Source organism: Panthera tigris, chromosome B1, assembly GCF_018350195.1.
Source record: "Panthera tigris isolate Pti1 chromosome B1, P.tigris_Pti1_mat1.1, whole genome shotgun sequence".
In the NCBI taxonomy this organism is placed as follows: Eukaryota; Metazoa; Chordata; class Mammalia; order Carnivora; family Felidae; genus Panthera; species Panthera tigris.
The window spans coordinates 163,389,790-163,414,398 of NC_056663.1; the positions used below are offsets into that span (position 1 = coordinate 163,389,790).

The window sequence follows — 24,609 nt, forward strand, 5'->3', positions numbered from 1 at the left end:
AGAGGGGCGCCTGGGTGGCTCAGTCGGTTGAGCGTCCGACTTCGGCTCAGGTCATGATCTCACGGTCCGTGAGTTCAAGCCCCGCATCAGGCTCTGTTCTGACAGCTCAGAGCCTGGAGCCTGTTTCAGATTCTGTATCTCCCTCTCTCTCTGACCCTCCCCCGTTCATGCTCTGTCTCTCTCTGTCTCAAAAATAAATAAAACGTAAAAAAAAAAATTTTTTTTTAAATGCAAAAGAATATATTCGTGGGAAATGGTATTATATTCTCCAAGACTCAAATGGAAATGGCTAAGTAATATTTCCTATCATGTATCCATATTTCATTAATACGCAATTTTCTTTTTCCCCTCTGTAGTCAATAACGATTAGAAAATATGCTTCATTTCCCATTTTAACTTTTCAAAAACTGGTTTCCCCCAGTAACACTAACAGTAAAATCTTTAGCTGTTTCATAATAAATAAAGGGGGGAAATTAAGTATTTTTGATTATTAAACTGTAAGTATCTTTTTGCAATGTAAGCAGAGAAAAAACTTAGTAGACTTACCAGTTGTGGTCATTTGAATCCACGATGGTGCTTAAATTTGAAAGCATTTTGATTCTTGAGCTTAGTCACATTGTGTGAGACCGTGTGCCCCACTCGTCTCCTTCAGTTTTTCTCCAGTATAAGGAGAAACTAATTTTAAGTGATAGTAGTCTAAAATTGATTGCTTCATGTCTTTGAACACATTTATAGTCTCCAATCCGTTCTCCGTATAACTCAAATTACAGGTTTTATAAAAAGGAGTACAAACTGGAGACACTATCAGATTTATGGGGTAGATTATTTGATTTGATTTGACTATGATTATTAACGATTAAATGGTAATGGAGCTGTATTGACGATGTTGTAGGAATAAAGACATCTTATTATATCTTCTTAAGGAACTTCTAACTTTAAAATAAAGGAACAGCAGATTTCGAATAATATCAAATAACTTTATTTCCCTCTGTGCTTTTCTAGTAAGTTTGATGAGGGTAGAGAAGGGACATAATGTTTACGTAAAGTCTCTTTTGATTTCAACCTTGAGTATCATGTGGGACATTAGTGTTTTGAATTCCTATCCACTTATGTATTCATGTATATTAAAGATTTCAGGCTGTGAGGAAGAAGTTTGTGACAGAATTGAAAGAACTGCGGCAAAAGGAACAAAGTCCCCATGTGGTACAAAGCATCATCAGCTTAATAATGGGAATGAAGTTTTTTCGAGTAAAAATGTATCCTGTAGAAGATTTTGAAGCATCATTTCAGTTCATGCAGGTGATATACCTTCTCCATTGCGGTGATTGGAATTAGCCTAACAGTGGTTATGCTTGCTCTTCGTGACTTACTAAAGGAAACATATATATATTACTAAAGGAATATATATATATATATATTCATGGCATCGTTAGTAATTCTTTAGTTCCAGTGTTAAATTGCCAGTGGTGTGAATTTACTTTCTTTTTAAATTTGAGTGTGTTTTGACTTTAGCTTTTTGGTAAAATCGCAGTATTTACAAACTTCTCATGATGTTAAAACTTCTTAAACCTAATATATACCTCTTTGCCCCTCCAGGAATGTGCTCAGTATTTCTTAGAAGTAAAAGATAAAGATATAAAGCATGCACTTGCTGGTTTATTTGTGGAGATTCTTATCCCTGTAGCTGCTGTAAGTATATTTTAATTTCTATATTGTATGTTAAAAGTACCTTTTTACTGAAGAAGTTGCCACGTGAAATAGTCTTACTTTCCGGTAATTTCATAGACTGTTATGTGGGAAATTTGAATGTCATATGGATATGGGGAAAATGGTTATTAGCCAAATGTCAGTAGAGCATTGATTAGCCTTTTAATTAAAAGAACAGGCCCAGGTCCTTAAGATTCAGAGACTGCAAGGAGGGCAGAGTATTTGCAACCCAGCCTCTAGGTAACGGCTGCCTGAAGCAGCTCAGTGCAAAATACTGCATTTACTCGCGGCTTCTGCTTCTTACAATATGGTGGCCATTTTAACAGCCTGTACTGTAACATATATCTTGGAATTTACAGGACTGTCTCGATTTTAAGTGTTCTGTAGTTGCTATTGATATTCATCCCATCTGTCAAAATTTGTATTCCAAATTATTTAGAAAATATGATTATTATAAATATATTATTTATATAACAATTTCTAGGGAAGCAGATTTATAGAAGCCTTTCTTGACATAAAAGCAGTGTGTTATTTGAAAATACTTTTGCAGTTACTAGCAACAGCATGCTATAAATAGGATTAAGGGATTTTATAGTACTTAGATGCTAGGTTTGTTTCCTGGGGTTTTTGTTTGTTTTTACCCAATTCAGTTGTTCTGTATGATATGTGATATGCAACTCACTTTCAGTATACTACATATTGCTGCATAAATGATATTCTTTTCATGTATATATATATTATATATCATCATTGCATTTTAAACTTGAAGTAAAATGGACATACAGTATGCATATTTAAAGTATATAATTTGACATGTGTATGCACATGGGAAACCATCACCATAATCAGGATAATGTACATGTCTGTCACACCCTGGAAGTTTCCTTATTTTCCTTTTTAATCCACTCCCCCACCCCCCCACCCCCCACCACCACTCACCTCACCTTTGGGTAGTGCAACTATTCATCTTCCTTCTGTCACTCTACATTAGTTTTGGTTTTCCTAGAATTTTATATTAATGGAGTTTTACAGTACAAAGCCATTTTTTGGCTTCTTTCACTCTGCATAATTATTTTGAGTTCCAACTATGTTGTGGAACGTATCAGTAGGTTTTTCCTTTCTCATCGTTGCACAGTATTTCATTGCATAGACATACCACAGTATAGATAACACCACAGTTTGGTTGTGGTCATCTGTTTTGGATCCATTTGTTCCAGTTTTGGGCTGTTACATATAAAGCCGCTGTGAACATTTATGTCCAAGTCTATGTACGGGACATATGCTTTTATTTACTTTGGGTAAATATCTAGGGATGGAATTGGTGGACCAAATGGTAGCTATATGTTTGATTGTTAAAGAAATTGTCATACAACGTTCCAAAGTTGTTGCATCATTTTGTATTCCAAGGAGCCGGATGTGAGAGTTCTGGTTCCTCCACATCCTCACCAACACTTCTTTGGCCAGATATTTTAGTTTTAGCCATTCTGCTAGCTGTGTTGTGGTGTCTCACTGGGGTTTTAAAATTTGCATTTCCCTAATGACCAATGATTTTGAGCGTCCTGTGTTTGCTGTCCGTATGTTTTCTTTGGCAAAATGTGTGTTGAAATCTTTTCTTATTTTTTAACATGGAGTTATTTGTATTCTGATTGAGTTTTAGAGATATATTTTTATGTATCTTAAAAATATATTTTGGGGACACCTGGGTGGCTCATTTGGTTGAGGGTCTGACTCTTGGTTTTTGGCTCAGGTTACGATCTCCCAGTTTCGTGAGTTTGAGTCCCACAGCGGGCTCTGCACAGCTGGTGGCTCGGAGCCTGCTTAGGATTCGTTCTCTCGACCCCTCTGTCTGCCCCTCCCCCACTCACCCTATCTCTGTCTCTCTCAAATAAATAAATAAACTTAAAGAAAAAAAAAAAGGTGGACAGGGAGGGGTGCCTGGTTGGCTCGGTTGAGCGTCAGACTCTTGATATCGGCTCGGGTTATGATCTCACGTTTCATGTGTTGGAGCCCTGCATGGGGCCTCGCTCTGACAGCACAGAGATTCTCTGTGCTTGGGATTCTCTGTCTTCCTCTCTCTCTGCCTCTCCCCCGTGCTCACTCGCACGCTCTCTCTCAAAAATAAATAAATAAACATTTTAAAAAATAAAATAAAATGAAGTTTTAAAGTCTTAGAAAAAAAAAAAAAAAGGTAGACAGGGAACTGGAAGAAAAGTGAAAGTTTTAAAATATTAGTGACCGTGATTGGCATGACTTTTTTTTTTTACCTGTCTTGAATATTTACTTACAGTTAAATGTTTGAGGATTAAAAAAAAAAAAATTGATTCTTTTTTAATGGGTACAAACAAAAGTCATGAATAGAGCTCAGTAGGTAGTTTGAGTCAGATAGCCCCCCACCCCAGGTTTCAGCCAAGTCTGGGGTTTTTATTTTGTTATTATTATTTTTTTGATAAAATAAACCTATCATTTATCAAACCGTCAGGTTTTAGTCTATTTTCATTAGTGCATGTATTTCAATTTCTTTTTCTAGAAGTGGTTTGGGTTGCTGCCTCTCTATCCCACGTTGTCATTTGTGCTTCCCCCTTGTCTGAAAATCTGTTTTTGCCAGATACCTAACTGGGATTAGGTTGTATTTTTAAGGTAATTAATCAAAAGGAGCAGGTTGTAGGAGGAAAGACCCTTGACGGTCCTTGCGGTCCATGAGTATTGTGTTACCTGATTCTTCTTTTATGCCGTGTTTGGTTTGTAGTTTGTTTGCTAAGGCAGCCCTCATAAAGTGCCTCAAACTAGGTGGCTCAAATAACAAAAATTATTGTCTCACAGTTATGGTGAGACCAAGGTGTTGGTGGGTTGATTCCTTCTGAGGGCTGTGAGGAAGCATCTGTTCTGTGCCTCTCACCTAGTTTCTGATATCTTTGGCATTCCTTGGCTTATAGAATCAGCACCTGAGCTCTGCCTTCATTTTTGCGTGGTGTTCTCCTTGTGTACGTCTTTGTCCAAATTGCCTGTTTTTTTTAAAGGATACCCATCATGTTGGAGTAGGGTCCCCTCACCCCAATATGACTTTATCCTAACTTAACCAATTACATCTGCAATGACCAAATGCCACCTGCCTTTTCCAAATAAGGCCACATGATGAGGTACGCTGGGTTAGGATTTCAGTATCTGAATTTGGGGTGTGGGGGAGGTGACATTTCAATCCATAACACCCACTGCTGCATATAGCACTCATTCTGTCTGGAACATTCTTGCCTCTTTAATAACCTCCCTCCCCACTTTGCCTGGTTGGACTCTACTTATTCATTCATCACATGTATTGAATGCTTTCTTTGTATCAGAGCCTCTTCTGTGCATAGGGAATGCAAGAATGGTCAAGGTAGGAAAGACACCTTGCTCTTGTAGAGCTATTTCTGGTGCAGAAAACAGCTAGTAAACTAGTATGTAAAATATCTAGTAGGTGGATGGTGATAAGTACTCTGGAGAGATGTACAGTAAGATAGGGGGGTAGGATTGCTGAAGGGATAAGGGAGTTGAAATTTTGAATACTGTGATTAGCTGAGACCACCCCCTCGAAGGAGATGGAGATGACTGAGCAGAAGCTAAAGGAACGAGGGAAAAGGCGTGCTGTATCTGAGGGAAGACTTCTTGGGCACAAGGAACCACTGTAGACTCCCTAAAGCACAAACATGCATGATCTGTTCTAGAAACAGCAAGAAAGCTAGCTGGTGCTGCTGGATCCCAGTGCAGGAAGGCAGAGCGTGGAGGACAAGGCCGGAGAGGTTACCTGGGATTTACTGCTCTGTATCACAGAAGGGATGCTGGATTCAGCTTTGGTGTTACTTTCTCGTGGAGTTTTTCTGTCGGGGCCCCTTGTGAACGTGCCCAGAGCACAGAGAATTTCCTCTTGCAGCATCTGTTGGTTGTATCACATACTCATTGCCTGTTCACTTCCTTGTGTTTTCTCAGAACAGGGACCACCTTTATCTCAGCGACTTGACAGTTGGTCATTTGGCAGTTTCTAGTACTTTAGTGAGATACTCGGTGAAGGAGTCACTAATTTCACACCTTAGAGAAAGTTCTCGTAATTTCTGTACAGTTTAATATTTGTGACCATTTTCTTTGTTTTTGTATTATCTTGTTACCTAGGCTGTTAAAAATGAAGTGAATGTTCCCTGTTTGAAAAATTTTGTGGAGATGCTTTATCAGACTACTTTTGAACTGAGCTCCAGAAAGAAGCATTCATTGGTATTGAAAAACATTTCAAACCTTTACATATTTAATTAGGAGTTGTAGTAATTGATTGCTGAATTGAGGGGGGATTGAAAAGAATTGTAGGAATTGAAATTGTAAAATTTCCAAAACGCAACATAAGGGCAAATTTTATACATTTTTCCCGCTCTTTTTAAAACATTCTGTTCTTAATTTTTCTGGCTCTACATTTGATAGGTTAGTCAGACTTCATTCTAGGTATTTACCTATCTTGACAGGTGCTTTAAGTTATGCATTATACTATGTGGAAGCTTGCATATACTCCTATTAAACCATAAATTTCTTTATTTTACATTATTATTGCACTCAGAAGTATTAGATTACTTAGGAACCATTGTCTATCTAATGACATCATTTCTATTCAGAGATTTAACCACCCACTCCATGTAACTTTGAAGGAGTTTGCTGTAAATTTTTATGCAGCTTGGAGAAAGTGTGGAGAATTAGACAAATACTTGACCACTTAAGATACAGATCTAATAATGAATAAACACTTATTGTGCCAGGCATTGAACTAATTACATTTGCATTGTTTTACTTTAAACCTCCCAGCCCCGTCTATCATTCTCCACTCCGTGTGTTAGCAAAGGGAGCCTTGGAGCCCTTAATTATATCCACCCTGAAGTCATGCGCCTGGCAAATAAAAAGCTGAAACTTTGATGCCAGTCTGTGCTTGATCCCAGGGCTTGTGTTCCTAACCACTGTACTCGTTGAGGGAGTGGTGGCTCTAGGGAAAAATAAAAGCATGCTCCAACTCAGGGCAATGAGACAGATCGAGGAGTTGTTCTTACAGAAAACTTGCCCTTTATCATTTTTTGTGACGTTACTTTAGGAGACCGTACTTCTTAAGACAAATGGGAAAACTGCCTTTGTTTCTGAGGATATGATTTACAAATCTGTGCTTTCTCATGAAAAATGTTAATTCTCTTTTCCCTATCTCCTATAGGCTCTTTATCCACTAATTACCTGCCTTTTATGTGTCAGTCAGAAACAGTTTTTTTTAAATAACTGGCATATTTTCCTACAGAACTGTTTGTCACATTTAAAGGTAAGACATAATCACATTTCTGACCTGTAGATACTGACTGTAGTGTATTCATTTGTGCATATATATTGAACAGTATGTAATAAAACCCTCATTATTATTGGTGCATTAGAAGAGTAATACTTTACCACGTTGCTTTTCTTAAATGTACTTTATTCTTTCTGTGGGGAATCACATATTGACATGAATCAACTTTTGATTGAAAATTTAGTTTGTCTTAATGCAAAATTGTACATTTTTAGCAGCTGTTTGTTTATATTATCTTAGATCTAACAATATTTGTGCTAAAAACATGCCTTTAGAGTTACAGAGTGTTAATCTTATAGAATCCTCCGGATATTATTTTGTGTTTCATTTTGAGAAAATTCAGTCATGTTGGCTCAAGTCTGAAAATGAAAAAAGCCTTGATAATGAAATGTCACGAAAAGCACATTTGATGAAAGTGTGCCAGCCAAACCTAAGAGTGTGATATTGGATCCACAGGGACACAGAATCTCCTGAAATGATTCTGACTTGAATCAAGGGATAGTTGTTACTAACACTACTTGGCACGCCCACGTCCGGTCTCTCTTTAGTGTTGTAAACAAGGCTGTGAGATAGAAGGATCTTTATCTTCCCAGGATACTCTGCTAGCAGGATCTAACAGGATCCGCTTTTCTTCTGTGGATAGGAGCTCAGTTAATGTCTGACACGGGACATGGGAATATTCCTCACCTGCATGTCATGGAAATGCTTGATTTGAACACTGTTTTAATGCCTCGATGAGTACATTTGAATATTTGCTTACAAGTTCTAGAAGCATGACAGACATGGCCTCTTATTTCCTGTCATTCCTCTAAGTTAGGATAATATTGAAAACCTTATACTTTGAAGACAATGAAAGCGAGGCACAGATAGATTAAATGACTTTTCTCTGACTCTGTAGCTCACTGTGGTATTTGAGAAATAGGACTGACTTTTCATTCCCACTTTGAGAATGATCCACTGGAAACATTATCCTATATATCTTTTCCGTGACTTTATACATCATTTTCAAAAGTGCCTTGATTACTTAAAAAGGTATACAGAAAATAAAAGTCTTTGAGAAACATTTTTGGCTCTTTTTCTCCTAGATACTCATTGATATTATTCATATTTGGATGAGACTTGATATACTCTCTTTCTTATGTATGAAAATTCCCAGGACCAAATCAAGCTTATTAAACTCTTTATGTCATGCAACCAGAAAATAAGCTTTATTTAATTAATTACATTATACTGTTTTCTGTCCTCATTTTGATGATTCATACCGATACAGGTACTAAAAGGGGGAATTGATAATTTTCTGGGTAGTATGATTTTCCACACTTTCAATAAAATATTTTCAGACTCGCATTTAAGTGTTTTCTGAAAGGTTGCTTTGTTTCATGACAATCCATACTTTTCTGTTGCTTGTTGGAATTGTTGTATATATATATGTTTCCACCTAACATATTTGCAATTCTTTCGCAGCACCTTAACTTTTATTTTTTGTCTTAAGGCTTTCATTTGAAATGCTGTTTTCTTTGAACCCTTACCTCCTGTTAAATATTTCTGGCATATTGTCCATTTTAATTAATGGCAATGTCGCTCTGCCAGGCTAAAGGAGATAAGAGCCACCTTAGCATGAATATTTGGAATATAGTTGTCTTGGCCATTAACCCTTAACTTACATTAAGGCTCTATTCAGCAGAAATTTTATGAATTGGCTCCTGTTTATTAAGTTTTAGATACTGTGGCTACACTGCAGAGTTGAGGTAAGGCATGGAGTATTCAGTAAAAAACCTGATGCTAGTTATCTGTTGCAACAGATATAATTGATTTGCTATATATATATATACGTGTATATATATATACACGTATATATATATATACATACACACATACAGGAAAAACTGGTTCAAGGTAAAGGCCTAAACTGATTCTGTTTTGAGATGCAAGAAACCTCATGATTTCAAAAAAATCCGTAACAAGTTTTCACTTACTAGACCTATTACTTCTTAAAGCTGATTCTTATTAATACTTCTATATACTAGATGCTTAAATACAATCTCTCATTTAATTCTTACTGTAAGTGAGGGTGAAAGAAGATAAATAAGTAACCCACGGTCAGGGGGCCAAAAAGTGATAGAGATAGGTTTGCATCTAGATCTCTTCAGCTCCATAATGTTTGCCCTTTGAGATCCACCCGCTATCTGTTAATGGACTATAAGGAGTTTTGCTGTACTAGATATTTTCAGACAATATCTGGCTGTCATTCTGGGATATTAAAAAAGGCATTATTCTCCAGAGTCATAAGAATAAATACAATCTTTAATATTGTACACTTTTTAAAAAGTTACCATATCAGTATTTGAAGGTGGTGACCACGGAACATGGGCTTTCGCCCCATCGGCCCATAAATAGCATGAGAAAACATCCATTTGAATTCACAGAAGATGTCACATCTGTCATTTTTGTCCTGAAACAGAATTTGGTAGTTTTCCTACTTCCCTATCTTTTTATCAGTCGAGGTTATTATGTGAACAGTGATTGTAAGGTTTCTGAAGAATAATTAGAGGGGGTGCGGGGGGGAAATAATAAGAGTAGTGGAGTTCAGATAAAAATAATCTGAAGGTTGTTTTCTATAGCGCATGCTTATTTTCTTCTAAAAATTTAAACTTGCTAGAACTTGAGTGCAGTGCTTTGAGAGAAAAATTTAGGTACTTAATAATTTAAATATTTTCTCTTAGTTTAAGGATTATATGGATGTATCCCAAGTTATAGGATTTTTTTTTTCCTTTAGTGTTTCTGGCCACTGTCTTGGAAATTTCAAATTTCTTCTAAATAGAGGCCTTGGTGAAGAGCTGTCTTGTTTTGTGCTTATTTTCATCTAACATGCATGTGCTGTGTCTCATGTTTATGTTTGCTGTCTCACATTGCTTTATTTAGATGCCATCTAACAACAGTATCAGAAAGCAAATAGAAACACTCCAGGTGAGTTGTGTTGTTACAAAGTAAAATATTGCTTTATCTCCTTTAAGTGTGGCTTTTTTTTTTTTTTTTCTTTACCCATTGTTGCATTGCATGTCTAATGTATTTATTCCAGCCCGCTTCTCCTCTTGTAAAAGAAGACTAGCACACAGCAGGGACACTGTACATGTTTAATATTAATGTCATCCCAAGAAGATGAATTTACGAGCTACAAGTGATCATGAATGTTGATTCTTAACCAAAATCCTCCATTTTAAAATATCCTGTTTAATTTGTTGTTTAAATAACGTTACATTAGTGACACTTATAGACGAAATTTAAAAAAAAACATTTTCCGATGCAATTAAGGAGACAGCTTAGATTTTAAGTATGATTTTTGATGCATGACTTTTTAAAACTTGTCTCCTATTGGTTTGGATTTTAAGCAAAATATTTTGGGTTTGGTTCATGGTAGAAAAAAGGGAAAGATACATTAAAATGATTGCAGCCAAAGAACATACTGGACATATCAAATGTTTATTGGATTTTAATGTATGTAACAATCTGCTTATTCGTATTGTACCAAAATGGTAACTGGGGAATTATCTACTCTTCGGTTAAGGCTCAGATCATTTTAGGATGTTTTTATTATTCAGACATGTTTGACAGCATTTCAGTGGCTGAATACACAATAATTGATGTATCATTTTTCATCTTAGTTTTGGCTTTGTTCAGTGTAGAATAAGTCTGCTTTGTAAACATAGTAGTCCGTCTTGGAAAGTTTGAAAATCAAGTTTTTTTCATTCTAGATATCTCAGCCCTTCACGTAAAATAATCCAAAATACTTTATTAACCATTTATATGAAGACATTTTTATGTGGAATTGGACTTAAATATTTTTAATATATAACATGTATTAATTTGTATCAGTTGCATTTTGAAAATATAATTTAATGTGAAAATACTATTTGGAATGTACACCAAACTAATTGAACATTTTTTGATACCTGATATCTTGCATTTAAATGACAGAAAAAAAAGTTACGTGATAGAAAAGAAAGTACTATAAAAAGCTTGGTTGTTACGAGTAACCTGCAGACATTACTTACTACCTTATATGTTACCTTAGTTACATTAGTAATTAATAACTACTTGGGGAGTGTATTTGAAATTTGGAATCATTATGATTTGGCAATAGAAGTAGGGACTGATGTTGAGACACTGACCAGCAGAATAATTGGTATTCCATTCTTAATTATATCAATTCTTCACATAGATGTGCAAAATTCTATTTTCTGATCGCTCTGTTTCGTTTACTTGTCATTTGTTATCTTTTTGTATTGCTTTTAATCATACATAGTTGCCCATTTTTCTATTTCTCAAGAAAAAGTAAAATAGAATGGCTAAATTACTTAGAATTTTAAAACTCTGTTTTGTTTGTTGCTGTATATAAAATAATTACTCAACAAAAAGAAATCCCCCAAACTAAATTAAATGAGTGCTGATTTATGACAGTCAGTGCGTCCTACAGCCAATCAACATACACAAAGAATTTCTCCTAATAAAGTTGACCATGAGCTACATTTTCAAAATTCAGCATTAAATCTCATTACATGACCGGTCATCTGAGAACTTTACTTTTTATAATAAGTGGTATGAAGAAAAAGTTTGCTGATCAAGTTGTGATTGAAATGAAATGATTTTCTTATTCTAAATGATAATAATTTAAGTAATGTCTAAGTAAAATTTAAAGGTATAACAACTAACATTTATGGAGCATTTAACATGTGCCGGCAGTGTTCCGAGTGTTTTTCACACAAAAACTTCCTTAATGTGTGAGGTAGGTACCATTTTATCTCCATTTTTAAAGGTGAGGAAATTGTGGTACCAAGAGGTATAAAAGTGCCCCCAAAGATGAGGTGTGGCCAGTCATTCCTGACTTCAGAGTCCTTGCTCTTCCGTAGTCCCTCTTGTAAGGATAATCACTCAGCAATAGTTTGCGTTATTTCATAAATGCAAGTACCCATAATAACCTTTGATGGCCTAAGTTTTAACTAAGTTTGGACTGCAGTGAATTGCTCCAAAGATAAGGAATCCTTCTATCATGATGTCAATATTGTGTGAACTGTTTATTGCCAAGTAGGTTGATGTGTGTATAAGATAGGAGTTCTTTCAAGTATGAATATCCTTCTGATATTTTTACTAAAGGAATGGCTCGGAATTACCTCTCAGCTTTCTGTACTTACTCTATACCGAACGTATATTTACGTATTTAAACCTGCTTTAGATTGAATACAGAGAGGAGTGGGATAAGGGCTTTTAGTTGTTGGCAGAGACTGTATTTAATCTTAAATGATTGCAAGTAGTTTAATAAGTTTATTTTTTATTCTCTCTTGTTTTTGAACAGAATAAAGATCCTAAAATGTCTCGAGTTGCACTGGAATCTTTGTATAGATTGTTGTGGGTTTATGTAATTAGAATAAAATGTGAAAGCAACACTGTAACTCAGAGGTGAGTGCCTTTGCATTAAAATGGACTTTATAAAGATCTTCGTAAAAAAATCACACTGATGACATTATAGTTAACATTTTATAAAGACCTTGAGAAGGAGAATGCATTTTCTTGACCTCTTATGAAGAATAGGAAGAATGTTTGTTGTTGATGTCATTATCTCTTTATGACTCAGTCTTTTTTTTCTTTCCATAGTCGTCTTATGAGCATAGTGTCAGCACTTTTTCCGAAAGGTTCACGTAGTGTGGTTCCTCGTGATACACCTCTCAATATATTTGTGAAGATTATCCAGTTCATTGCTCAGGTAAGTGCTTTACCTCACAATAACTGAAGTAATTTGGAGTTTTACAATTTGTTACACATCGAAAAGCGTGATAACAGAACTCAAGGGGACCCATAGGTGGAGCACTTAATTTAGGAAGGGTCAAGGAAGTATTGCTCAGTCCTACTGTTGCTCCATTGACTAATTACTTCCTGAGTATCTCCAAAGGTTTTTGGCAAACTGTTTTCTCATGCATCCATCTAGTTTCTTAGGTACAGATACTAGAATCCACAGTAGCTAGTTGAACCCAAAGGGAGCTTTGAAGGAATATAGATGGTTCACAGAATCGAATCACTGGTAGGACTACGGATGACTAAGAGGAAATTGCAGAATTGGGCTATCGAGGTAGCTGTGGCCTCTGCCAGAGACAAAAAGCTGCCAAATTAGGAAGTCATCACAGTTCTTTCAGAATCCTGCTGCTGCCACGGTCCCCACCAGTAGAGGATTCCTTCCTTCCTGTCCTCCTCCTCTTCCTCCTATACGTCAGTTCCCAAAGACTCACATGAGTGTACCAGTTGGTAGGGTCTAAATCACATCCTGAAGCCCACTGCTCTGAGGCATTCTGAGAAATACGATTTTAGCTTGCTGGTCTCTGCTAGTAAAGGAAGGTTTATTCAAAGGGGATTAAACAGGTGCTGAGCAATCAGATCCAGGGTTTTGGTCACATTCCCTTTGGGGACATCAGCCCTGGAAGAAGTATAGTAGGTAAGGTTACTTCATCAGCCAAGGAAAATGCTTGGATTCCAGAATAGTCATTGTGGTCTCTTTGAACTAAAACTGTGACAATTTAGATGATCTTTAATGTTATTTTTAACAGTAAAGAGATAAGGAATATTTAAACAAAACGAATACATTTCTATTTACGGCAGCCCAGAACTAATGATAATTGGATGGATATAAATGTGTCGGTAAGGTGAACGAAAGCAAACTGTGCTTCAGATCTAGTGTTTAGTGGGGTGCCTGGGTGGCTTAGTCGGCTGATCACGTGACTCTTGATTTCAGCTCAGGTCATGATCTCACAGTTTGTGAGTTCGAGCCCCATGTTGGGGGCTGAGCTGACAGCGTGCTTGGGATTCTCTCCCTCCATCTCTCTCTTTGTCCTTCCTCCTCTCTCTTTCTCTCTCTCTCTCTCTCTCTCTCTCTCTCTCTCTCTCAAAATCTCAAAATAAATAAATAAACATTAAAAAAGAAAAAGATCTAGTATTTACAAAACTTTTGCCATTGGCTCACATCTCTTTCCTTTCTCTTGCCCCCGGATCTTGTCCGCCCCCTTGGATTAATCACCTTATACCAACACTCCATGAAAACTATGTAACTCCTCTCAGACATCAGCTAATCTTACTGATCTTCTTTTTCCTTGGAGATTTCCTTCCTGGAGACCTATTCTTACCGTCCCTGTGTGAACTCACCGCTCGCTAGGCCTGCCGCATGCCTGTTGTTTCAGGACTCCCTTTTGCCATCATTCTGGGAATTTCTTCACTTAGATTTTTGAATATGATTTTGGTAAATGAATGTTTAAAATGTTTATCCTGTTTGTTGGGGCATTAAATCATTTGATAAATAATACATTTATAGTCATTTTTTAAAAATCTTAATTCATACGTATTTTTCTTTTGTCCACCTAGATCTTATGGATACAAACCTGGTGCCATTATATGTATGATTCTTAACATGATACCCAACATATAGTAGTAGAAAGTTATAACGATGTCTTGATTGCTATTTTTTTCTAGGAACGTTTGGATTTTGCAATGAAAGAAATAATATTTGATCTTCTCAGTGTTGGAAAATCTACTAAAACTTTCACCATTAATCCAGAGGTAAAAAAATTATTATCCTATCTCATAATCTTTTTATTTAAACTTTTTTTTAGAGCAGTTTCTGGAATCAGAACTCTCAAGCTCAAATCTCTAGTTAGAAGCTTTACTTACAATGACTAGTGTGATGATCTAGGACCAATTATTTTACCTTTCTGATAGCCAACTCAATTTTAGTAGTAGTTTCAAGTAGGGTGAAAAATTATCAAGGGAGGATGTTTTCCAGATGAGTCAGCTTAGCTGACTTCTAAGGTTGTGACATGAGCTCAGGTTTCATTTATTAATATCAGTATCAGATTTTTAAAAATAAATATCATTTACTTTACATTTATTGAGCACCAAAAATGTGTCAGGCACTGTTGCGGGTGTTAGAGACAAAATGGGCAAAAATCCTTTTCCCCAGAGGGAGATTGATAAAAATAAAAAGGCAAAAGAATTAAATATTAAATATTTCCTACTTCTGTGGCCCTGTTATTCACTTAGTAAACCCTAACTCACTCGTTAGACATTACATTTTTAGATTGTTCAAAAGATTTTGCAAGTAACATTGGAGAATATAAAAAGGTTATCTCTTATTTCTTTAAAACTCCTGTGCTGGTCCTTCTCATAATCAAATCCTAAAACATACATTTATGTAGTTAACACAGAAGTTGGAAAGTTGTTGAAGCTTTTCGTTTGTAGGATTTTTAAGATACATGAATAATTATTTCTAGGTATATACAGTGAGCAGAAATGAGACATGAGTGTTTTTATAGATGATATACTGAATGTGGTTTCCAGCGTCAAAATCATGTAATGAGATTTTCTTGAACATCCATTTTCAAAAACATCTTCTCCCAATGAATAAATGTATTTCTGAATATAATTTTTTTCCTCACTGAAGCTCTTACGCTAGGAATAAAAGAGTGTGAGTTCTGTGTTTTGTTGTTCTTTTCCATGGGCTTACTCTGTTAGTATTATCGTCAGTCTCCATTTTCTCTTCAGAATCTTTTTAAGCTTGCGAGAGCTAGTTTAGTTAAAGCCAGAAGAAAAATTATCCATTAATCCATTTAATCAAACACAAGCAAATTGCAGCACACCAAAAGAATGAGTACGTGCGGGTCCTTCTGTGAAACCCAGTACATGATGGAGCTTTCCCACTTCTTCAAGATGTTTTCTGTGACTATGTGACATGACCATGTGATGTTTAGACGGAGGGAGGGCACCGGTACTATGTTGTATATAAAGATGAGGAAAGCTTAAAGTCTTAATCTTATTTAGATTAAAAAAAAAAAAAACCATAAATAAAAGTTTTATTGTCTTCCTGTATTCCAGCGAGCTATCTTGCACATCCATGGGGATGCACACACCTACCTTAGAGACCACTGGCGTAGGTCAGAAAAAATGGCAGCTTGGGCGGAGACAGTGGTGGTGCAGATGGAGAGGAGTGCCAACTGAGAAAAGAAACATTGAGAAGGGACCTTGTTTGAGGGGAAAGTACATTTGGCTTGAATGAGTCAAACCTGAGACATCTTTTTGACATCCAGGTAGAGATGTCAAGTGGGTCTCAGGGTCCGAGTTCAGAGAAATGAGGCTTAAAATTGACAGGTGATGTGGTGTGGGTGCTAACTGAAGCCATGTTAGATACATGAAGTTGCTTTGGGAGAGAAAACATGAGGAGAGGAGACGGTAGCCAAAGACCTCGTCTTGAAGCAGTCTAACATTGGCCCTGCGGCTAAAGGAGGCCAAACCTGAAGTGCCAGCAGAGATGACTCAGCCAGCCATGGCACAGATGAATCAGAGGAAGGAAGTGTTTCAGGAAGAGAAGGAATAGTTGACAGTCCTGTGCTGCTGAAAAGTCAAACAGGCCGCAGGCAAACCCACCACTCTTTTGAGCAGAATGGTCACTGATAAATGAGAGTTGCCTCAGGAAAACATTATGGGGGGGGGGGGGGGGAGGGGACTTGCTTCATTAAGATGAGCATAGCTAACAGCAGTTAACACAATGTCCCCGGTGGAAAGGAAATGTTGAGGACACAAGCAAGAGAAGGGGTCATTGGTGGTGTGCCATTCCCATTCCCGGGAAAGCAAGAGCAAATGGAATTCTAACAACCAGGAAGCCCAGTGCCCCCTAAGACTGTCATAAGATCAAAGGAGAGGGAGAAGAGGTGTTAGTTACCATAGTGAGAGACTGAGGACAGTTGATGGTTTTTTCTTTCTGTGAAGTAGGAGATCTGTCATCCGCCTAGAGAGGGGAGGGCATGGTAGGAGGGTAGGACTGCTGAGGAAGGAAGGAAGGAAGGAAGGAAGGAAGGAAGGAAGGAAGGAAGGAAGAGGTTTGAAATAAGCTTTATAGAGAATAGGAGAGCCAGTTGACCTCAAGTGAAGGGACGGCATTTGGGAATTTGATAGTAAAACAAATTGTGATGCCTCAACTAGTTAAACAATGTTGGGCAGAAAGGTTGGTTGTCCTCCCGGGCCTTCCTGCCGCCCCCCCCCCCCCCCCCGCCGTTAATTGATGAGGTGTTTTTAACAAGAAAAAAGGATATTTTCTGACCTTCTGATTTCATTCTGAAACTTTTTTTTCCTGAAGAGAATGAACATAGGCCTGAGAGTCTTCCTTGTAATAGCAGACAGTTTGCAGCAGAAGGACGGAGAGCCACCGATGCCAACAACAGGGGTCATCCTTCCCTCAGGAAACACTCTCCGTGTAAAGAAAATTTTTCTCAATAAAACGTTGACGGACGAGGAAGCAAAAGTCATAGGTTGGTGTTAACTCAGCCAGACAATTTGCTTTGTGATGCAATTTAATATTCCTTTGGAAACATTTATGATCAAATCTGAAATGAATATATTTGTCTAGTGTGGTTATTCCAGTAGAGAGTGATAGAAAAATGAATACAGGTTTGATAATACCTCTGAGTTTTCATATGAAGAGTCTTCCAGTTTGGTCTTTATTTTCTTACATGATACTGTTCACTGCCTTTTGTACTTCCTTCAAAGTAATTTTAGTTCCGTGCTTAAGTTTTATATATTCTGTCCAGTACACTAACGATGATCGTTCGGGAGAAGAGTGTAGCACAGTTGAAATTCCTTTCCTTGGTGACACCAATAAGCTGATGCCATTTAAAGATAGGCTTTTATTTTTTATGGGAAGTAAGTATGACTGTTCTTTATCTAATTTCTGACATTTTGTAACCGTGATGTTTTTTCTCTAGGAATGTCAGTGTACTATCCTCAAGTGAGAAAAGCATTAGATAGCATTCTCAGACATTTGGACAAAGAAGTTGGGAGACCAATGTGTATGACTAGCGTGCAGATGTCCAATAAGGAACCTGAAGATATGATTACGTACGTAGGAAGCTCTTTCCCTTCGTTGCCATTTCAGTTTTCATAAAAAGGCACACGTGATTGATTCTTGCTTGCTCCCTTACTCTCTCCTTTGCAGCTGTCCCATATTGCTCCCTGCTGTGGGTGTTGATATAGCAAATCCTTCCGCCTGCTCAGTTGTATTCTTCAAAGTGCTATCGAACTAGCATAAGTAGCAGAAGTCATCCTGGATCTGTTTAGCTGTCAGTGACAAGGCCCTATACTCATTCCATGACCGATAGATAAGTCCGAGTTACCCTTGATATGTGTGGATGTAGTTGTCTTATTAAGTCAAACACCTACTCTTATTTCCAGAACCCCAATAAACAAAAAAGAAAACGTGAAAATCTCCTGGTAACAGAAGGTACAGAGGGGAATAACGGAAGTAGTGTTTTCAAGACAGTGCCTCAGGCCCCTGGGTCACCAGGCTTGTCACTGCTTGCCGTCCGGCATCCTTTTTCCTTGATGTTAGGGACTTTCTCCTCGGAAGGATGTATTGATTATATGGCAGTAACTTGTTTTATTTGCTAGTCAGTATCCACATATCCTGTAATAAGGCAGGACATTTTTTTTTTCGATATTAAGGCCCGCATCACAGGTTTTAGAACACCAAACTGGATATTTGATCTCTCAGTTTAACTAATATACAGTTATTGTATACTAGCGTCTACTAATGTTTCCGAGAACTTCTCCAGTGTTGACATTTTTTTTTTCCCCTCTGCATCACTTGCTCTGGAAAATCTACGTCACAACCACTTCCTTACTGTGTGAATGAGTCTGCCCTCCCTGGGCTCCTCTGGCTGTGTGCATGGAGTCTGCTAACATTCCCTGCCGGCTCTTTCCTCTGTACCTCCTGTAAAGTTTCATTCGAATTTCACTCACAGGGGTATCACTTTTCCTTTCTCTGCTGCGCTTTAGTCTTTATTGGCCAGTTTCTTCCCTTGATTATCCATGTTTGCAAAGTATCACCTGAGTTTTATCGCTGGAGACCAGGAGGCAACATAGTTACACTTTGCTGTCTGTGTGAACAAGTAACAAATGTGCAATGACCAATCACAACAGACTTGGGAAAAGTGACATGATTGGGGTGCCTGGCTGGCTCAGGTGGAAGAGCGTACGATTCTTGGTCTCGGGGTCTTCAGTTCGAGGCCCATGCTGGGTGTAGAGATTACTTTAATAAATAAAACTTAAAAAAAAAAAGTGACACAATTAGTCAGGGATTATGATGCACATCTGTTTATTTACATAGTGATTTGCGGGGAAACTGGTATTATGTAATCAACTCGTTGGAACTGAAATTCATGCATATTGGAACCATCTGAAGAGAACACTGACTATATAAAATCTCTAAGAGTAGGTAGCAAGTCTTTTGCCACTATAACGAATACTGACCCCAGTACGTTAAACGTCCAAATTCTTTTCTACATGAGAATTTTTTAGCCCACCTTAAGAACAATTTGGATAAAATAAACTAAGATCCTCATCTTGAAATATAGACCAAAATAAAAACAAAAACCAGGGTGTTAAGAGGCTAGATATTTAAAGTAAAAATTAAAAAATCATTGAATAACTAGAAGAAAATATAGTAGAAATAAATTGTATCAAGCCTCTGGAGGAGCCAAGATTTTCAAAATTGACATTAATTCTGTAAACATTTAAATATGTATATTTGTGTGTGTGTGTATGTGTGTGTGTATTCTGAAAATAAAATGAAAAGAACAGACAATACCAACAATAGAATATGAGAATGTCTTTTTTAAGACCCTCATTAATGTATAATAATAAATGAAAAAAATTATTTTTGTTGGGGCACCTGGGTGGCTCAGTTGGTTAAATGTCTGACTCGATTTCGGCTCAGATCATGATCTCCTGGTTGTGAAGCAGAGTCCCACCCTGGGCTCCACACTGAGTGCAGAACCTGCCAAGATTCTCTCTCCCTCTTCCTCTGCCCCTTCCCTGCTTGCTCTCTCTCTCTCTCAAAAAAAATTTTTTAGTTAATTTTATAGGTTCCTAAAATAACCAATACTTGGTTATTTAATAATCTCATTGTTACTTATTATGATTTAGTAATTAGTCTTTATTCGGGCGCCTGGGTGGCTTAGTTGGTTGAGCATCTGACTTCGGCTCGGGTCATGATCTCGTGTCTGTGGGTTCAAGCCCTGTGTCGGGCTCTGTGCTGACAGCTCAGAGCCTGGAGCCTGCTTCAGATTCTGTGTCTCCTGTCTCTCTGCCCCTCCCCTGCTCATGCTCTGTCTCTCTCTCTCTCTCTCTGTCAAAAATAAATAAAACATTAAAAAAATTTTAAATATTCTTTATTCAGGTTAGATATTAATTTAATTTAATTTAAAATAATTGTATTCCACATAATTTACTTAAATACAATTTATTATCTAAACATAATCATTTCTGTAGTTTTCTAATTATTGAAAATCTTTTTGCTTGCTAGCTATATTTTCTTTCCTGTTATCTCTTTATTCTTTTGTCTTTTTATAAACTGATAATTATTTGCTGGGTTTGTATGAATTCTTTTTTATAGTAAATACATTAAACTTTTTTAGGGGGGAGGGGACTCCTACTTTCTGTAATTATTTTTCTAAGTTTGCTTTCATTGCCTAACATATGTAATAAGCGTATTAAATCCTGTTGTATATTTTTCAGAGGGGAAAGAAAACCCAAAATTGATTTGTTTAGGACTTGTGTTGCTGCTATTCCAAGGCTGATTCCTGATGGTATGAGCAGAACTGACCTCATTGAATTGTTAGCAAGGTAACTGAGAATCACTCTTTGCTATGTTAATTTTTACCTCTTTCAATCCCTTTAAACTTCGAATACACTCCTGTTACTGTTGTCACTAACAGAGTAATAAGGACACGTTCAGTACTTTACTTGATCCACTTTCTAAACTTGCATTGTGTCTTTTGTGTTTTGTGAACACATTCTCCCCACTCATTTTTAACTTATAAAGTTCTTTTGGATTCCTCTCTACAAATCCTACTTTTCGATTTCCTATCTTTCCTTCTAGTGTGTTTCTTAGGATTTCGATGACATGTTATTCCTGAATAGATGTGTGGTGATGCCCATTAGGCAGTTAACTGCCGTGTTAACTCTTGAAGCCATTTCTATAGCTAGTTTTCACTTATTCTTCCTATTGTGGAGCCCGCAGGGTTCAAGTTTTTGCTTCTGTTTCCTCTGTTGGGTTTGTCATAGCTTTATAGAGTAAGAAATAACATGACAACCAAATGTAAATACTTGCTTCCAAAGCTAATTCTAAGTTGAGGGGAAGGCTTGTTGGAAGCTGCTTTGTCGATGTACGTAGGGATTCCGTAGGTAAGGGGTCAGCAAGCTGCTTCTGTAAGGATGACATCGTGAGTATTTTAGGATTTGCAGGTCATATGGTCAGCATCACAGCTGCTCCTCTCTGCAGTGCAGGGCAAAAACAGCCACGGACCTCATGGAAAGGAGGGGGTGTGACTGTGTTCCCATGGTGCCTCATACATTCTGGCCCTTGAGCCATGGTCTGCTTGCCCCCACTCTAAATGAAAAGCCAGGTGTAATGACTGTCACAGAGCAGTGATACTTGACTGTACTGAAAGATGTTTACTCCCTGCCAAGCACTTACCACGGACTTAAGTTAAATTCGCCGTGAACAGTTAATAGACTTCTCTAGCAACCCCTTTGACCTCCTCTGCGAAAACACCTAGCACCGCACACAGCCATCACTGTCCTGTCCTCAACCTTTGCAGGTTGCCATCTAGATACAGAATGGCATTTGTCTCTATTCAGGATGACGAGGAGAGAAAAGGAGTTACTTGGAGACTTTGCACCATGAGATAAATTCATCCCTTTGCACTCTCTTAATTTTTTGCTGTGAATTGAAGAGTTGCAAAGTTCATGTCAGCATTAGGGAAGGAAAAGAGGTGTAATGATTTGTAATGTTATTCTTGGGAAAACAGTAAACAGCTCTCACTCAGTTGCACTCTTTCCACTCGCCCTAATTTAACTCGCCTGCACATTTGTGGCTTAATGGTCCCGTATCCCCCTCCAAAATGAAACTCCCTCTACAAGGGTCAGGGATGGAGGAGCCTGGTGAAGGGAGCAAACATCTGAACAGTAAATGACAGCTTTGCGACTTGATTTACTTTGCATCCTTTTCCTGTGATATTAACTAATTAGCTTACTTCAGCAGAAAGGAAGATTCTGCGTTCTGCTCTATTTTGTCCCCCATTCTGATCATTTGGAATTGCAACGTCTAAATCCTGTTTGTTTGTTTTTAAAGCAAGTAAGCAAAACAAAGATGCATTTGTAGACCTGTATGCTATGTCTAAGGAAAGTTAATTCTTCTGCCTTAAATTAGCCAGGCCACCCTGTTGTTCTCTACACAGTGGTGAACTCATGCGTATATAGCCTGAGTTATACAGATAGGTGTAAGATGGGCATGAAGATTTAAGGGATGTTGAAATAACCTTTAAAGTCAGCATCGTGGAGACAGTCACTGTGCCTCCACAGTACCTCCCTTGGTGCCTCTATCAGAGACAGAATGCTGGGCTAGAGATCCTTAATCTGATCCCCTGTGATGGCTCTGACGGGCTGCTCTCACTGCTGCCGCTTCGTGGGGCTAACCGCAAGTCTGTCTAGCTATAGTAAGTTTTCTCTTCGGTCTCATTGCCGGTTGAAGGTTGGCTTAGTGAAGACCAGAATTGAGTTCAGCAGGGTGAAGACTGTGACATCTCCTTCCACCTAAAGCCCACGGCTTTCCTCCTCTGTCCGTGAGGATGACTCCACCCTCGCAGCTTCCTAAGCATGTAGTTGTGGCACATGCTTAATATCACCTATTAACCTTACTCGTTCAAGCTGTTTCCAACACTGATGCATGTGTTTTGATGGTCAGTCGCTAAAGTAATCCTGTTCAGCCCCAAATCAGAAACTCCTGCTCACAGAGTATTACATATTGGTAGCTTCACTACTGGGGCCATCTTTTATGGTTTTCTTGTTGATCGTTCTCTTTATGTTCTGGTAAAATCTGTTAGCTCATATTATGTTCATGTCCTCCGATTGTTTTGGTATCTCTAAAAGGTAATTTTCTACAGCCTCTTCTCCAATTTGCTTAGATTTAAACTCCCTTTAGGGACTTCCGTGTTAGATCAACCTTTTTCCCCTCAGGTACACTCCATTTATATTACTGCAAATTTACTCTCATGCTCACCTTCGAGAATTATCTCTGTTAACTTGATTTCATCTGGGTTTATTCTATTTTCTTGTTCACAATCGGCCATCTTATAGTTTAACTGTAACCTCAGCAGCATGAAAAGGACAGAGACAAATCATGTTCTTTCCAGTCATAGTAAAGGACTACATAAATGTGAAATAATGCTTAGATATTATATGAGCGGATATAATTTTTGATTACAAGAAAACATACAGCATTTTAAGGATTAAAGAATTTTTAAAATGTAATTCTGATATGCTGATCTGTATTTTTTCAAGTGCATTTTCATTATGATCAAACTTTCCTGAAGTTTTTTAAAAACACCAACTAACATTAATGGACTCATGTGTGAATTTAAACACGAGAATAACCTAAGGGTGAATATACACAAAAAGGGAACATTGGTTCCCATCCTCATACTTCTTACAAACCAGGGAGAAGGACATCTTTTTTTAAGTTCTTAGTTTTAGGTTTTAGATGATGAAACTACGTGGAAGGTTCTGAGGTTTGCTAATGGAATTTTGTTCTTGGTAGGCTCACAATTCATATGGATGAAGAACTACGTGCTCTGGCTTTCAATACCCTGCAGGCACTAATGCTTGATTTTCCAGATTGGCGGGAGGATGTTCTTTCAGGATTTGTTTATTTTATTGTTCGTGAAGTGACTGATGTCCATCCCACGCTTCTTGATAATGCTGTAAAGATGTTGGTACAATTAATAAATCAGTGGAAACAGGCAACCCAAATGCACAACAAAAACCAGGACTCCCAGGTACCAGAGTCTTTTGTTTTGTCCCTTTGTATGTGGTCAGTGGTAACTGACCAACAGTCATGTTAATATCTATTGATTTCTTGAAAACTAAACATTTGATCGGTTTTGTTTGCTTTCGAAGTCTTATAATCCGTAAACTAAACCTCCCTGCAGTTCAGATGTTAAATATAGTGTTCGTGTGTCCAACCTTTCCAACCCTCTTCCTTTCGTAACAGTTGGTTCTGAATGAACACAGAGAGTAGAGGCAATTCTAGCTTACATTTAGGCTGTTTCCAGTATATTTAAAGCTGATGTAACAATTTTGGGGAGTATTCCATTTGAGTTATTTGATTGTTTTACCCATGGCACTAGTCCCTGCTTCACATATGTGGTTTGTCTGCTCCTTTATCATGAAAAGTACTCAGCTTCTTGATTTATATAACATATTGCCCTAGAACCTTGGAATTTTAGAGCAGGATCATCTAAATCAATCTAGCTCGCAGCCTTCAGTGAGCATGGAGAGAAGCCCAAGAACCCCTATTTCCAACAAGCTCCTAGGTGATGCCATGCTGCTAGTCTACACTTTGAGTTCAAATTGTCCCAATTCAGTCCCTTCATTTTCCACATAGAAGTGTTAGGCCAAGAGTGATTAACAGTGCCAGCTCC

The 24,609-nt window shown here is 37.6% G+C and overlaps 1 protein-coding gene across 5 annotated transcripts in view; it reads left to right on the forward strand.

Moving 5' to 3' along the window:
• The window catches only part of FRYL (FRY like transcription coactivator), a 265,419-nt gene that overhangs the window by 147,593 nt on the left and 93,217 nt on the right, over window positions 1-24,609 (forward strand). For 3 of the 5 annotated variants that reach the window (XM_042984565.1, XM_042984561.1, XM_042984562.1), the window contains 12 exons: window positions 1,131-1,299; window positions 1,597-1,689; window positions 5,851-5,949; window positions 6,920-7,021; window positions 9,968-10,012; window positions 12,396-12,499; window positions 12,695-12,803; window positions 14,555-14,641; window positions 17,211-17,382; window positions 17,836-17,968; window positions 20,645-20,752; window positions 23,727-23,964. In XM_042984565.1, the coding sequence (XP_042840499.1) occupies window positions 1,131-1,299; window positions 1,597-1,689; window positions 5,851-5,949; window positions 6,920-7,021; window positions 9,968-10,012; window positions 12,396-12,499; window positions 12,695-12,803; window positions 14,555-14,641; window positions 17,211-17,382; window positions 17,836-17,968; window positions 20,645-20,752; window positions 23,727-23,964 (1,459 nt within the window). The remainder of the gene's footprint in view (window positions 1-1,130; window positions 1,300-1,596; window positions 1,690-5,850; window positions 5,950-6,919; window positions 7,022-9,967; window positions 10,013-12,395; window positions 12,500-12,694; window positions 12,804-14,554; window positions 14,642-17,210; window positions 17,383-17,835; window positions 17,969-20,644; window positions 20,753-23,726; window positions 23,965-24,609) is intronic. The other 2 variants (XM_042984563.1, XM_042984564.1) reach the window with 1 other exon arrangement.